The sequence below is a fragment of the Leuresthes tenuis genome, unplaced genomic scaffold (genome assembly GCF_036924035.1).
Source record: "Leuresthes tenuis unplaced genomic scaffold, fLeuTen1.0.hap1 SCAF_16, whole genome shotgun sequence".
Lineage (NCBI taxonomy): Eukaryota > Metazoa > Chordata > Actinopteri > Atheriniformes > Atherinopsidae > Leuresthes > Leuresthes tenuis.
In genome coordinates, this window is record NW_027325370.1 from 12,962,690 (window position 1) to 12,979,714 (window position 17,025).

The 17,025-nt window shown below is 40.1% G+C and overlaps 1 protein-coding gene across 3 annotated transcripts in view; it reads right to left on the reverse strand.

Annotated features, from left to right (window-relative positions):
* sema3h (sema domain, immunoglobulin domain (Ig), short basic domain, secreted, (semaphorin) 3H) overlaps positions 1-17,025 on the reverse strand; it is a 54,919-nt gene that overhangs the window by 15,668 nt on the left and 22,226 nt on the right. For all 3 annotated transcript variants that reach the window (XM_072366731.1, XM_072366730.1, XM_072366729.1), the window contains exons 2-8: positions 16,539-16,693; positions 12,257-12,319; positions 11,640-11,759; positions 10,034-10,127; positions 9,452-9,571; positions 8,176-8,321; positions 7,474-7,588 (exon numbers count right to left, since the gene is read on the reverse strand). In XM_072366731.1, coding sequence (XP_072222832.1) covers positions 7,474-7,588; positions 8,176-8,321; positions 9,452-9,571; positions 10,034-10,127; positions 11,640-11,759; positions 12,257-12,319; positions 16,539-16,693 — 813 coding nt within the window. The remainder of the gene's footprint in view (positions 1-7,473; positions 7,589-8,175; positions 8,322-9,451; positions 9,572-10,033; positions 10,128-11,639; positions 11,760-12,256; positions 12,320-16,538; positions 16,694-17,025) is intronic.

The following is a 17,025-nucleotide window of genomic DNA, read 5'->3' on the forward strand; positions in this document are numbered from 1 at the left end:
AGTACCTTAGTGTGCATTCATCTCCACATGAAAACATTGTTAAAGCTTAGAAGACGCAGCCAATGCAACATTTTTCTTTTTCCAAACTTTGAAGAAGACGTTTCAGTTATTTACGGCTCAGCCTGGCAAAAAAAGCCCTGTTATCGCTCCATGACGACTTTAAATCACACCTGATTTATTGCCGCTCTCCTTCACTTCCACATCTCTCGCCTGCCTGATTTATTAAACTGTAGTGACTTTATTATCATTATTCTTAAACAGGAGAGAAAGAACAAAACACATTTATGAAGGATATATGAGGTCAGTCTGCTTCTGTCTGTCAATTCTGACCTGACTTGGTGTCACCAGGTGAGCCAGATGGTTTTATAATTAAAGCAGGTGGGAGTGCTGATTTAAAGTTTTTAATCAGGTTGCAGTTATATGAAACAGCTTCACTTATCTTTTTAACCACATCCTCCTCCTCTTTCAGTCCCAGATATTCGGGCTTCCTTTGTCTCCCTCTGAATCTTCTCTTCTTTTCTTTGAAATCATTTATCCTTTAATCAGGAGCTCATCCAGTCTCCCTTTCCTCTAAAATTCACTTGGACTTCCAAGGATCCCTCTGGGGGTCTCTCTTCTCTTTGTCTCTCACTTTCGCTGTCCCTCCTTGCCTCCATCCCTTCCTCCAGCTATCTCTCTTTCCCTCCATCTCTCCATCCATCTGTCTGTCTGTCTGGCCTATTTTCTCTGGTGGATTGTTCTTGTGTCTTCTTCTCTAAACAAAACGAGGCTGTTTACCCCAAAGGGAAGATAGTCTTGTCTAGCCCGCAGACCTGCATCTTCCTCCTCCCCCTCATTCTAATTGTCTGGTTTGGATCCCCCCCAGGCAAATACCCCTATTCTTCACTGTTCTCTCTCCCTCCCTGTCCAGCCGCCCTGAATACCAAGTCTTGCCGCCTCCTCCTGCTCCCTGTCACCTTTTTGTGCACAAGCCATCTTACAGTAATTTGCCAATAACAGCCCTCTCTCCATCTCATCTAGTCCTTTAACCCCCTCGGTTACTGGACTTAATCCATCTGGTATTCAGTATTTTTCTCTGTGACACATTTTTCCCCATCTATCCACCGCTCTTATCTGTACTTTGATGTCTCACTCAGTTTAAATATTGCACAAGTGAATGCGTATAAAATACAGCCTGCTTCACCTCCTCAAAAATCCCCACATTTCATTGTTTCCTTCATCCACCTATTCCCTACCTGCACTCACCAACTAACTATCCTTTCCAATCAACCCTTTGGATAAAACGTCTGCTAAATGCATAAACATAACATAAACATAACCCAATTTCCATAGTTCTTTAACTTCAGCCAGCCCTCATAACCTCTGAGGTTCTCTCTCATTCCCTCAATGGCTCTTAAAATGACTTGTAGCTGGTCTGCAGTTTCTTTCTTTTCCTATCATTTATCTCTGATCGTTTCCTCTGGTTTTTCCATTTTCCTCTCTTTCAAACACATTGGTAGTCTCATTAAACTAATCCGAGGAACATTTCTTGCACAGTTAACTCACATTTCTCGTACAATTTCTCCTGAAGCTCTTTTTTTTTGGTGACTGTGAGAATCGGTGAGTGGAACCGAAACTGATATCAGAGTGGATGACGTACACGCAGGGAAACTCTGCTCATGCTTCAGTAGTTTCCAGTTTAGAAGTCATAATTACCTTATAATACCAGCAACACCAGAAATACTCATGATTGTATTTGTTTTTTGTGCCCTCATAAGGAACAGCTTACTTCATTTGACAAAAGCTCTTCTTCCCTCTTCATTCTTTAGGCATTAAGTGTGTCCTCTGGTTCTCATTTTATTTTCCAACCCTGAAACCAAACTTGTTTCCAGAGCTCTTCCTAATCAGCAACACTTTCCTTCTCCCATTCCTTGTCTTCCTCCACCTTCTCCTTTACATTTTAAAAGTAACAACACTTCAGTAACAGCTCCTACACTCCTCATCTATATCCTGCCCTCTGCTTTTAATCTCCTCTGCCACCTCCTCTCTTGTTCTTCTCTTGTCTTGTCAACACTTCATGCTGCAACTCCTGCCCTGTTTCTACTTGCCCCACCCCCTCAGTCCCCTCTCCATCCATCTTCGTTTTCTCCTACTGATAAATTGGGCCTCCATTCAAATATCTTTACACAAGCAGTGATGGATTAGGCAGGTTCAGTGGGGGAGTCAAAGCAAAATAAATGTCTTCGGTATCACAAAACATGTTTTCATACCCACTTTAGGAAAAAACTGATGAGGTAACTAAGCAGTAAATAGTGGAAATGCAGTTGCCAGATTCATCTGACAAGGTTGGGAGTTTTGGTGACACAAAAACATATATCTGCTCTATCCTTACTTCATACATGGAGTGAGATGGATCTTCCCCTCAATCGTCTCTTTTGAGGTTTTAGGCTTTTCCTCACCAAATATTCAATTGGGCTCCAAAACTGACTGTAAGACAGGATCAGTTTTGGTCTAAAAAAGTCTTTGGAAGAACAGGGTTGCCCATAAAACATCAATCTCTGAAATGTTACTCCTCCTGTTAGTGATATTTAGCTTCCATCCATCATAGATGTAGGGTCAATGGTTGGAGCACTGGAATACTGCAAAATATTTTTGCCTTTGCTTCTTAAGACAATACAAAAAGGCTTCTATTCAAGATAAAATTCTATACGTTTGATCTACTTTTAAGTAATACCTGGAAATGAAAGATGAAAAAGTATTCATTCTTGGAAAAAGATAAATAAATTAATAGGGGATAAAGCCCCTCTGTGGCACAATGGACATTTATTCCAGAGTTTAATGCAGTAGTTGCGAAAATCTTTTAATGGAAGCATGCAAGAATGAGCACAGCCCATGGCCGAGTTTTAAAACCTTGTTTGGTGAATTAAACATTTCACACGGAGGCTGTGAAACAGGAGCTCCAATTTGCAAGTTGAAAGTGAAGTGATGGAGCCATTATCCCTAGGAGTGATAACTGGATTGTATGGTACCAGTAAACTGAGGAGACCCACAATTATTTAGGCAGGGGGGAAAATGAATCACCATTTCTTAGTTGCTACAGCTGTTAAAAATCTTAAAAATCTTAAAAATCCCTATGTGCAGTACGTGCCAATTCAAGTGCAGGTAAGGTAAATAATGGATATCTGCTTTACCACAATGAAAATGATCCCCTACAGCAACCAGTGGCAGATTATCTACTTCAAATTTTCAGACTCAAAATATAACAAAAGACTTGCTGAGATGAGAGATTTTTGCACATGTGGTCTGTTTCTGTGCTGAACTTTTTGAACTGTGTATCATTTCAAAAATAGATGAATTGATTCTCTGTCTAACCATCATCATTTCCATATTTCAGCACCATCCACAAGTTGTTCCAGTCATGTTCTGTCTTTTCTGTTTATGGAAAGGGTATGGGTGCTGTCTTATGTCTAGAACTTTGAATCTTATGCACTCAGACAAGAATAGATAAAAAAAAATGGATGAATACCTCAGTGTCTCTCATGTTAGGACACTAATTCCGGCCACAGAGGGTTGTCTGCCTCCAGGTCTTAAACCTCATAGCATGACTCTCCACTACAACAACAACAACCACAGCAACCAAGACAACTGCTGTAAACAGCAAAGACTCTTTTTATGTGAGACGGTCACCAATCTGAATAGTTTGAGCTTCCACTCCACTTGTTTTTGACAAATTTTGGTTGAGTGAGGCTCAACTTGTTTCATGCTAGCGGCATCAACAGACAGAAAAAAAACATTGACAATGAGGTTTATGAAAGTGAACAAAGCCGGGATGACTCCAGACACAAAAACAACAGAACAATGAACTCAAAGCCCAGTCCTGTGAATCAGTCCATGTGGCGACTGCCGACCAGATGCTTTGGTCAAAACAAAGCCAAGTGGAAGGTGTTCAAAACCTTCAAATATGTGAGTAAAAAACTGTAAATATATAGTAAAGGGATTAAAGGGGAATAAGCCATTTATAACAAGTCTTCAAAAATGTCAACAAATGTAAACTACTTAAGTATTTTTTTCTTGCTATAACAGTGTCATTACTTCACAAAATATCTAGAACTAAGAAAAATCCAGTAAATGAATTTATTCATTAATCATAATTATTGATAATAAAAGAACAAATTCATTGGGACACCATGAAGAAATAACAACTAGTCCAGACTCAGTACCATCAAACTACGCAAACGGTCTTGAAACACTTGATTTTACAAGAATAGATGTTTCTGTGTGCCATTCAAATGAGATCGTCGCCCGAAAGGTTGTTCATGCAATGTGGATATGGTCAATAGATTACGTTCAAAGAATATGCGACACCTGGTGGTACGTGGGTGCCGGTGGTATGTGGGTGCATTAGCGACCAAGGAACTGGCAAGCATGCACATCTGGAAAGGAACCATCAGTACTGACAGTCATATTACTATATTAAAACTTTTTCAGAGAAGGCCTTGCATATTTCAACAAGACAATGAAATGCCAATGAAACATCTGTTAGAACAGCATGGTTTTGTAATATGTTCTATTGTGAATTAAATGTTGGTGTATGAGATTGGCAAATTATTGAATTATGTTTTTATTTACATTTAACAAATTGTCCTAACTTGTTTGGAATTGGAGTCACACAGAAACTACTGGAAGGGTGAGTGGCCATACAGCTTTGTATCTGGTGTGTTACCTGAAGAATATATACTGATTTATTTAGTGTTTCAACCCAGCACCTGAAAAACCGTAATTTCCCCCAGAATTCTCATACATACACACCTACACACAGCCAGGTGGCGTACACAGCTCTGCTTCTATGAGGGACCCGTAGATTGTTAAGGATTTATGGGATTTGTAGTGTTTCTGTGTGGCAGAGCATGGCATAAACACAACACTGGCAGCATTCTTAACCTGATGTGTTAATCTCCTGTATATGGGATTTGTGGTTTTGTGTGTGTGTGTATTGCTGAAGTGTATTCACAAACAAATTTGTATGCACCCTTATCAGATGTGTAAAACATGGCCACAGGCATGCTGGGCAAAAATGTTTATGCTCCAGACAAGTCCGAACGGTTTTGTGTACACAGACAGGCTGAGGCCCGACTTTGTGTTTTAACAACTGTGTTTCTTTTTTCCTCTCAAGTGTTTGTTATTGTTGCACGTGGGCATGTGTAGGGACTGGACTATATAAGGAGGGTATAATTTATTGTGTTAACGCTTACAGTATTAACACTGAACGTTCTCTGTTTACACGAACAGCTGAGATAAGAAAGTAAACTTCCATGCAAGTTGTTCCACAAACCTGATTCAGCAAGCATTCACTGGGAGGGATGACTTATAGCAGAGTGGTGCTGGTCCAAAACCCAGAGGTCAAGGCAAACATCTATGTTTCAATTCATCCTTTATCTCATGTTCCTAGTGTTTCACTCCTTAGCATTGCCATGTGTGCACCTTGCTGCCCACATTCCTACATATCTTGTAAATACATCCAAACTACTACTTGATGAAAGCCCTGGTGGACTAATGGATGAGGAACAGGCCTCCTAAGCCAGGGATATTTGGTTTGATTCCCATCAGGGGTGACAGACAGTAGAGTGATGCAGCAGAAGTGTGTTGGCTTTGCAGGCTGACTAATAGGCCATTAGCTTAGAAGTACACACTGCATGACTTTAGCATCCATTGTTTGGACTCTCCCTGCCACTTGGACACCTTTTAAGAGTCCTTGGGTGCAATCAAGTAGTCTTTTTTTAAGAGCAGTTCAAGTTCTCCAACTGATAAGAAGAGGAGCTTCAATGCTTTCTTTCCATTTCTGGATGTCATACACTCTCGTATCTTTTATAAAAGGAAAATATAGAAAACAGTTCTAAAGTTCTTGTTCCAATGCTTTTCCAAAGCCTTCCCTTATCCCCAATTTGTAATGCAGACCAAAAATCATATATGACTGATCAAATATGATGATCAAATATGACCCAGACAGCTGAAGTAAGTGCCATCAGAATAGCACAAAAGATGTGCTCTGGGTCCATAACCCAGGGGTCAGGCAGACAGCTGAGTACCGGCGCAGCTATTACATGACAACACAGCTTTGGACTACCATCCTCACTCCTTGCAGTTAATGTACCTCTCTCTCACAATTGTGTCTAAGTGTTTGTACATTGTTCATTTAAAGCTCCAGTGACCTCCTGTACAAGGCACAGGCCTTCAAAGTAAGGCATTGTGGCTGTAAGTGCCATGTGGGGAGAATGGTTACAGAGTGGTACAGTGCAGTTTACCAGAGAATAATCTGTATGTATGTAAAATGATGTATGTAAACCCTATAATTCAACCAGAAAGCATATTTTTAGGACTCCTGGCATTCAAAACATTTTAATCTCCATTTTAGTGGAGGAAATAACATTGCTTAAATTAAAGTGATGATAGATATGCAGTGCAGTGCAGTGAGGAATCCTCCTCAGCTTTATATGTTCGAGGCAGCAGGTTATAAGAAGCATAAATAAAATACTCTGTATTCACTATTCAACCTGCTCCACTGCTCAAAATATAAACTCACACTAAAATTAATAAATAATGCTTTGTATTTTTAAAAAACTCACAACAACAGGCTGCACTTTATGTGGGGGGTAAATCTGACAGTTGAAATTGAAATATGACAAAAAAAATGCAGTGAAGAGGCTCGTAAGGTTTCATTGAGTTTGTGTATTCTGTAAAGTTTTCTATGTTTATCATGGAGTTGTCACACAGCTGAGGTCCTCTCACTTCTCTTCTGTTGTAAAATGTAAAAATATAAACTAACTTCACTAGTTATTGCAACACTAATTGGTGCATTTGCGTCATCAAAAGCTTGCAGATGGTAATTAAAGAGGTACTCCAGCACTGAAGACAAGTGAGTGTCTTACATGTATTCATAGCAACATGGTCATTACCAGTGAAGTTATACCCTCATCCAGAAAAACAAGGATGTATATGAGCAGATATCGATTCTGACTCACACAGTTAATTAGTTCATAAAAAGTTCACTACAGACTTACAACTGCATCGACCCATTCCTGAACACAAAAAGACACACGCACACACGAACAAATACACACACAGTGCTAACCGGAGGACATAAATGGGAATCTTTGATGATGAATAAACTTAGTGCTACTGAATGCTGAGGCCAGTTGCTGTGGTAACCAAGGCTGAAGCAAGAAGAGAACCCAAGGTGACCAACTGGGCTGTTGGTCACCGTGGTAACGCCGGAGCTATGCAGGCATACAGTATACAGAGGCGGTGGTTCAGACCTTTTAACTTTCCGCTGTCTGTAAACTGTCTTTCATCACCTCAGAACAGTAACAGACTGGCTAAATGTCTGAACTCAATTCGTCCTGAAACACTCAGTGGCAGATCTCCAGCTGCTGCTGTGACCAACAGCTGAGGTGTAATTGTGCATGTAATGTCTTTGCCAATTGTGTGTGTACTCACGCAGCTGGTCGAAATGTGTCTGGAGGCCGTCTGGTCCTGGAACCGAACACACCATACGAGCCTTCTGGAAAGTGCTCCACTTATTAACTAAACTCCTCTGGCCTCCAATATCATTCTACACAGAAAATTACAAAACATCTAATAAATTGTAATGTAACTACTGTCACGTCACATTTAAATATCATTATTATTATTTTTACCATACCATTTTGTTAAAGGCTTCAAATAACAATGAAATCATCAAATTTGGACTATCCATGCAGCTGTAGACAACCTTTAAGTCAATCAGCTTATCAATGAATCACTGTAGTTCTGAAAATATGTACACCTGGATACATATGAAGACACACACAAGTTGTAAGCTGGCAAAGAGATTCATGGCATGGCCATACATGTCTACATATTTCCACAAAATGGGGCATAGCATACAAACTATCACAGAGTATCACTGTAGAGCAGAAGACACAGTGAAACATAAACAGTCCCCTATGTACATGCTTCACGAAAGGTCAGAAAGAACATTCAGTGAACACAATTACTGTCCTCAACACACCCTGAATGGTCGCAGTCTTACACATACCAACAGATACGTATGTACTCTGCTGTACAGGCAAACAAGCTTACGTAAACTACATGCAGACAGGTTCTGATATGAGTGCACAAACCTGTTTACTATCTTTATTTGACAAACACACCCCATACCTTGCACACACGTGCCACTCTGGAGTAGAGCACCTTCCCAGCAGCCCCCTCTGCCTCCTGAGCGCGCTCAGTGAAGAACACGTAGACTTTATCATCTTCTGGGTTATCTGTTTCAGACAGTGGCGCTACCCGCAGAAACTGGGCATCTGAAAATGCACACACACGTACAAGATATTGCCGTCCAGTTATACTGATATGCGGGTAACATGCATGTAAGAGTGCATGAATACGAAAGATAGCGCAAAGGCACAGGGGAGGTAGACGTGAGTTTATAAAGAGCAGAGAGAGTCAACATGTATCTTGTTGTTATCAGCAGCAGACGTCGACACGCTGGCCTGATAAAACACCAGCAGGATGATTTTAGAGATGCTGATTTAGAGAAAAAAAGACTTAAGTTCACCTTTCAGTTTACTTCAGACTATTTAGTTTACAAAATTACATTTAAAGGAATGGGGATGCTGTAGAAATCTCCAAATGAATACAAATGAAGCTAGGACACCACATTGGGTGCAGTAAGTGTTGTCACTGCTGCTCCTGTGACATTATATTCATGTTGAGCATACTTTATGTATCCAGCTCATTGGGTACTTTAGTTATACAGTACATATTATTAGATTTGTGATTTAAGTGAATGAAGGACCAGCACTGACATTTCACAGAAAAATCTCCAAAATCCAGTTAATTGTATTATGAATAAGGACAAAGGTTTTTTTTTTTGGTTCATCTGGTGTTCCCTACATGCCTTGTATACTGAAATCAGCAGTGGTTCATTTGCAGCACATGAAGATACTGTCGGAGTATTCATTGTACCTTGAAAGAAGGAAGTCTGAACTCAAAATCGCTTCATTTTAAACATCGGCAAGTTCAATGCAAATCAAAAACAGATCAAAAACATGGATGGCTTAAGGCATCCAGACAATTATTCAGTATTTCAGTTAACTGAAGACACAAATAATGTAGATTACACTAAACACACTAAGTTTAAGGTTTTATTAGATCAAAAATAACAAAAGAAAGAAATGTTTATCTCTGCTCACGTCTGATTCTCAATGGGAAGGCACAAGGGCCTATTTTGATATATTATTGATTGATTTAACATTTTAGCCTCAAGACCTCAGTCTGAACAAGGGACCGTGAGCATATCACAATGACGAGCATATGTAACATACAATTTAGGGCTATTTCATTCAAAGTGAGACTGGCCCATTCCTGAAAAGCAGGAGCTTCTCGTACTTTATCTGCGTTAGTTTATTTTTGTTTGCTTTTTTGCACTCACCCTGCAGCCAGGTGGAATCGTACTGCTCAGTGCGAATGACATGCCGGTTGCCAAGACTACGAAAGAAGGCCGAGTCTCGACTCATGAAGTCTGAGGTGATGCCAGCATACAACTCTCCATCTGCACGTGGTGCACAAAAATGACATACTTTCACAATGGTTCTTATAAAGTATAAATAAAACTCATAAGTCAGGACACAATATATAAAATATTTTACACATTTTGCTTCTTCACCAGCTGTTCATACAGTAACAAATATCTCCAGCAGTCTCAGAAGCTGCAGAAATGCACACTATGATGGGGTTTGGGGAACAACATCCAAATAAACAATATTACAACAAGCGCAGTCAGTGGCATGCTTCTGCAAAGAACCCACCAGCAGCAATCACATATTTTGTGTTGTGTTTAATGTGATTAATTGACTGCTTATACACATCTGAATTATTTTCTCTGCCTACAGTTTTTGTTTTGCTCATCAGAAACTGAAGTGCTAAAAGCAAAACCCTCAGTCGCTTTGTTCTCCTGTGCTAACTCACACTTCATGTTTTACTTGAGTTGAGCCTTAAGAAATAGTTATCTTACCAACAACAGCAGAAGCTGTTTTTTGGAACGGATCGTAAGGGCATTTCCCCTTCCCACACTCTGTCTGGCTGTAGGAGAGAGTCTGGTGCTCTGACTGGCAAAGAACACAAACACAGATGTCAGAGAGGGAGGAAATTAGCTGGACAGAAAGTGGCAGATGAGAGAGCTATATGTAAATTTTTTAATTTATCGTTGAACCTATTCATCCTTTGATCCAATAAAAGGAGCTGGTAGCATATTTGAGCCAGTTGAACCATCCTGTCCCACAAGCATACGCTTAACACACACACACAAACACACACACACACACCGTGAGCAACTAATTGAGGGTAATCAGGTGAAATGGAGGGATTTTAAAATGTGTGAAGTCCAGCCTTAAACAAGTCAGCACCACCAGCTCCTCTAAGAACCATGTCTGAACCTCTGCTCTGATCTCACACGGCCTTTCATGGGATTAGCTATTCTATGACACGCACACATACACACATAAGCACACAGCGGCAAGGCACACATGCAACAATGCACAAAGCCAGACTCACAGAAAACCTGATCAATCTTTGACTTCACATAGACATAACTGTGTGAAACACACACATGCAAACCTCCATAATGGATCATATTTAGAACTTGCAACTTATTCCTGACAAATTCATAACCAATGTGCCTAAATATAAAGAGAGTATAGACTTGGCTGAGTGAAAATAGGATATATTGTTGTCCTCTAGAATTACATCTATTTCTTTCCCTGCTGTAAAAATGGCAAAACAAATCTAAGGTGTCTGATGGACCCCACAGTGCTGCCTCAATGACAAATGGAACTGTCTACACTTCATGGCCAGATGTCACAAGGTGCACACTGCCAGTGTTCATATATGGGCATAGGGGCAGACACCACATATATTAATCAGATGTTTCAGCTGCTCGTAGCCCCGAGTATAGGGGCCGGGAGCCTGAACACACATGTAGGATTGTGGGTGGTAGGAAGCGCAACTTCACAGCAAAAAAGTCTGAGACTGCAGTATGCTTCTTCTGATCACATCAGTTTATAAATGTATATTCACATACTTCATAGTGAAGTTTCAAAAAGCCTAAAACATGAAGTTTAGAAGAGCAAGCTGTATGGATGTGATGGAGAGGAAAAGCCACTGACATTGACTGAAAAATGCTTCAGAACAAATGTCATATTTAAAGGTGCAGCAAGGAAATAAACACAGTGCTGCAGAGAAATATTGTATAATCCTTAACTGCATGGTTAAACAATTAATGAAGCTGATGTGGTGATCGTACGCAGTTCTCATTTTTTCAAAACATTGTCACATCAACTGTAATCAGGCTTTGTCTGTTTTATCACCAAACCAAGCTGAGTTTTTACGCTCAGTCTCCCTCTTATGTTTCACTCACAGTGAACTAAAATCATGTTATCGCTTAAGTGTGATATTAGTCTGTAGTACATCTGTAAATGTAGGCATCGATATAGAAAAACATATATTTGGTACAGTGATTAGCAATCTAGTAATTGTCGATTAAAAGTAATTGGCTATTAAAAGTATGACTTTGTCTGTATATGTGTGTGTGATAGAGAGAGATAAAGTGTCTGTATTGTTACCTGATGGAAGATGCTGGTAGGTATGAGAGCACAGCGAGGGTTGAAGGCCCCGGTGCCACACACATACAGGTGACTCTGATTAAAAGGCTGCAGAACTCGCAGGAAGTTAGCACACTCCAACTGGCCAGAGAGAAAAATACAGACAGAGACAGACAGGGAGAGAGATCACAATGTGAAGATGCGCAGTGTTTTTACATTTCTGTCTGTCCATTCTGTCCTTCCCTGACCTGAATCTTGATTTCCCTACCAGCGTCAGTGCTTTTGTTTGTTTACAGTTCCCAAATGAATCTGATTCATTCAGCTTTAGTTCCGCTGAGATTCTAATCTATCCTGCAACTGTTTTGCTTCATTGTTACAGAGCATTTAAGACAGGTCTTGTTTGGTAGAATCACACTGCAGCAGGCAGTGAAGAAAGGATGGATAAAGCTGATATGGCCTAACCTGTAAGTCCTGATCCATATCTGTGCAGCATTCTGACTGAAAACACTTCTTTTTCTGTATTACTTAAATAACCGATTACCTGCACTCACAGCAACATGGAAGTTACACGTTGCTGTCCTCATGCAATCACATGTGTTTGTTTGTGCGTGTATGTTTGTGCATGTGATATTTATCACCTCTGGATCCTTCCCAGCCATGAGACATTCTTGGACACGGTCCGGACTGGCTGGCCAGAACAGCTACAGAGAGAAAGAGGAAAAGAGAACGCACAGAAAGGGAGAAAGAGATTCAAAAAGTGTGTTTATTGGTCATGCTACATTTCTGATAAAAGCCTTTTGGGACTGGCAGGTGCTCTGTGATGAGGCCAGGCATGGAGAGCCAACAGAACATGACTAATCTGGATGAATAAAGAAAAAAAAACATCTCTTGTGTCTAAGCTGAGAGGCAGCTTCCGGAAGGAGAATATAAAAACCAACTGGCAGCAATACTGAGTCTTGTTAATGGGCCAAGCTGTCAGAGCAACAGAGATGGTGGCTACAAGATTAATCTATAATTTGACTGCATCTACAGAGGGAATTGGATGTCTACATCCTTAGTAGTTGCTCCTTTAAGCGTACACTTAAAACACATTGTTTTTATCTAAAACATGATTATCTGTTCATAAACCAATTATTGTGTAGCTGTTCATTTGTGCCAGTTTCTTTGTTGTAGCAGTGGATTCTTATTTTATAGATAAGACTCAAAGGTTATGGTATTAGTGCCCACTGAGGAGGACCCAACCTGAACTAAACAAGGTTCTAGCTCCATCATCATCCTTTTAAATTTGGGTCTTTTTTTAAAATCCCAAATTGAATGAACATGACAAGCCCTTGGACAAATATTCGGCATTGAATATTAAAAGAAAAGGCAGCGAAAACTCTGTCGAACATCTGCAACACAGAGATGAAACAAGATGGGGAACACTCCAAATGCTACAATCACTGTGGAGGTGATCCAGCTGTTAGTCAGGACCAGATATGGAAAATATAATAAAATGCCAGAATAATTGTGGTCTGATACAAATGTTGTTTCTAAATCAGGTTGTTTGCTTTGGGTCTGCTTGTGAGCTCATCCTGGGTTCAGGTAACATTATCACTCAGGACAAAAAAAATATTTGTACTGAGGAACTGAATGACTTCACCGGAAGACCAATTTCTCCAAAACAGACGGAGCATATGGAAACTCATGTGATCAAAACAAGACACATCTTGCTTATGCTGACCTAATCCCATTAAACTACATAATTTATTTGCATGTAAACTTAATCAGAGTATAACATTTCCAAAAAGGGGATTTTTTTTCACTGCTCTTATGTGAAGCTGAGTGGGAAATAAATAAGAGTTATAGATAATGTGCAAGAGGAAGAGGTTAAGGCTTAGGGTCCAATGGCAGCTAGATGACAAATCTAAATATTTCCCTGACTCAGTCATTCCCTCTGAGACCAGAGTTGTGAGGCAGAGATGGAATAGATATGATAAGCGAACGTCCACACTTATCACTACATACCACAGAAACTGTAGTGTTCGGAAGATAAAAAAAAGAGAGGCCAATACTTTAAGATGAAAACTGACTGTCTAACTTTAACGTTTCACGTTTATCAAGGATGTTTGATAGTGAAAGAAATAAAACTCAATGTGATCTGTCCATGGATGAATTGCTAATCCTCACAGAAAACTATTGCTGTTGTTGCTCTGGAAGTCAACTCACTATCTAGAAGATGTAACATAAAGTCAAATAAAGTCATTATGACAAATGTCGGTGGTTTCAGGAAACAATTTCTCGACGTCAAGTAATTGTTCCCCGATGTAGTCATTCCCAGAGAGCCCGGCCGCAGAGTCGAGACGATCAGATTAGATTAGACCACACTTCCCCTAATCTCCTAATACCACACACTGACAGGATCATGGACCACCGCTAAAGCAGTACCACCAGGTAAAGACTGTGGTTAATGGGAATTTACTCCTCTGTGAAGAGCATGCTGGTTGTCTCTTTAGATAACATATAAGCTGAGTGTGGGCTAATGAATTAACCACAGGAAAAAAAAGTGTTGAAGTTGTTTAACTTCTGTATTTCAGAGAAGGAGAGGAAACAGGAGATATAGTAAGAATGACTACAGCAGAAATATGAAAACAAAAAGCCACAAACTCACACACTAACCCGCGGTGACCCTTTGTGTAATGGTAGGCTGACAGCTGCACACTCCCACAAAAAGATTGCCTTGAGTCCTTATTTTTGGCCAGATCAAAGCAAAATGTGACTGAAAGTGACAGCGCCATGTTCGGCACTCTGCCCTGAACTGAGATAAACCGGAGGGACTTGTTACATGCCGACCTGTCTGCCAAAGTCAGTTCTTTTAAGTCTGTCAGTAAGACAAACATATACTGTAAATAAACATCATGCTTTAAAGTTCTGGGGGGAAAAATAACCAGCAGCTCTGCATGTGAGCTGGGAAAACAAACAGAAATGCTGAGATTATGGCTCTGTGATTGATTTGAACACCACAAGAGAAAAAAAACTGCACACAAGCCAGAATGGTATAAACAGACTATAAATTCTGTATGTACAAATACATAACTTATCAGCCTGCATGGGGCTGAGTTATGAGTTGAGTGTGACTATCTTGTCTTTTGCTGGCTGGCTGCCTGGCTGAGTGGGTGGCTGTTTGCCTGCTTGTCTACCTGTCTGGCCCTCTGATTGCTTGCATGCGCGTCTGACTGATGAGGGTATTGATTTGATCCGACAAGTCACAGTTATGAGAAGGCAGCACTGTTGCTGTCCTTGCTGTGACCCTGAACTCAATCATCCATTAACGTGTCTGTCTGGCTGTCTGGATATGGTGTTAAAGCCACAGAATATCTATCTTAAATGTTACCGTGGATTTATTTTTATTTTTTTCAAAATGATTTCCTCTGAGATTCAAATCCCTATGAATCTGAGCGTTGTTAATCAAATCTTGGTTTTAACCTTCAAATATGAATCTTATCCACATCTATGCTAAACGCTGTTTTGCCGCACCACTGTATGTAGAATGGGAATGTGACCAGCTGGCTCATTGTAACGTGAAAATCCTAGTCTTCAAAACATTTATTTCCCCATAAAAAGTTACAACTACTCATCGCTGTCAAAAGAAAGTTGTGATTCTATAAAAGCCCTCACTTGTGTTTGAGACCTACAAAGATAATCTTGCATTTGCAGACCACACACATAGAGCAGTAATTCAAATACATGAAGTGTGGGGTTCAGTGGTCAATTTTGTTGGTCCACTGGAACTTTGCTGAATGTCACTTCCATGCTCTATTTCCCCCTTGTTCTTTTCAGTAAAGGTGTAGAATATCTAAAGATAATCTTTAAAGAATGTGGACCGAAGCTGATCTTGTGCTATCGCTGCTTATAACTTTATCCAGATTTCAGATGTTTTTATTCTAGGAGTAACGTCCCACTGTGGCTGCCAACACATGGATGATAATGCAGTTCAGCAATAAACGTAGAGACAGTTGAGGGAGTAGGAATGTAAAAAACATGCATAAAATAATTTTGTGGCCCGACAGGAATTCATTAAGTAGGTATCAGTTTGTCGGTTTTGGCAAGCGACAAAAATCAGATAAATGCTTTTTCAGCCTCAAAGAAAATGTTCTATTCCTAAAAAGCTGACATTTGAAAGATTTTTTAATCAGTTTTGATGGAGTGGCTAGTTGGAGAGATGTAGAAATATGACAGCCAAATAACAGCCAAATAAATTTTAGGTGAACTATTGAAGTGTTTCACAGAACATAGGCATCTTTATCACTACCCAGCTTGGAGTCAATAAACCAGGCTATATGGTGCCATCAGCAGGTAGAGGTAAAGGACATGTTGCACACGGATGTAATAAACAGTGTTCTTGTTGCTTAACAGAAACAAAACTTTGCAGAAGAACACACGACTCTTCCTCAAAGAAGTAAAAAGCAAGAGTAGCAACTTTTCACCAAACTGAGAAGGTTTCTTTCAAATTTTTTCATCATTTTATATAAATTTTCTTCTAACGAGAAACTTCTGAGTCTGCATCAAAAAACACTGACGGAAACACAGGTCGTGTCACTCTGTTTCTAAAACTCAGAACTGATTCTGCTGATGAAGGTTGAAGTCAGAGAACAAGGATTGAGGAGCAGAAGACATGCATCTTTGTAATAAGAGTATAGACTTCAAGAAAGATAAGAAAGTAAACAGGATATTAGTCAGAGGGGTGTGACCTCCTATGAACCATCAGTAAATATCGCCATGGAGTCGTAGGGAAATTGTTTTTCTGAACTTGCTATCATTTCTGTGTCTTTGAGTGCATCCCCAAGCATCCATGGATCGGCAGTCACATCTGTGGAATGTTTGTCTCGCACCTCGCATGAGGAAGTATGTGAATGTTTGTGTGTATCACTGAGCTCTAACCTTCCGTGGGTTTTGCGTTATGTCATCCAGACTGGTAGAGAGAAGATTATCCTTCATGGCCACATACAGACGCTTCCCGTCTTCGTCGGGAACCAGAGAGTGGAGGTCGCCAGCCCTCAGGGGCAGCGTCAGCAGCCGGCCATTCTGGATGAGCTCTGACAGGGAGGAGAAGAAGAGGAACAAACATAAGAATCTAGCGTTAGCAGAGATTGTCAAACAGTCAGACCATTTTCTAGAAAGTCAGTAGGATTTGCTCATTGTTGTGCTAACTAACAAACCCTAACTAGCTAACCTGGCTTTTTCTCAAGAAACTGCACTTGACAAACATCTCTAAATGCCTCTAAAGCAGTAAAAAGTACCAACGCAAAGGTCTAATAAATGTACATGTTCATTTGTACACTATGAGTGTATGTGAAGGCAGGGAAATACAAAACTAAGCAAAAAGCCAATGCAAATAACAAGAAATGTTTGTCAAATTAACACTGTC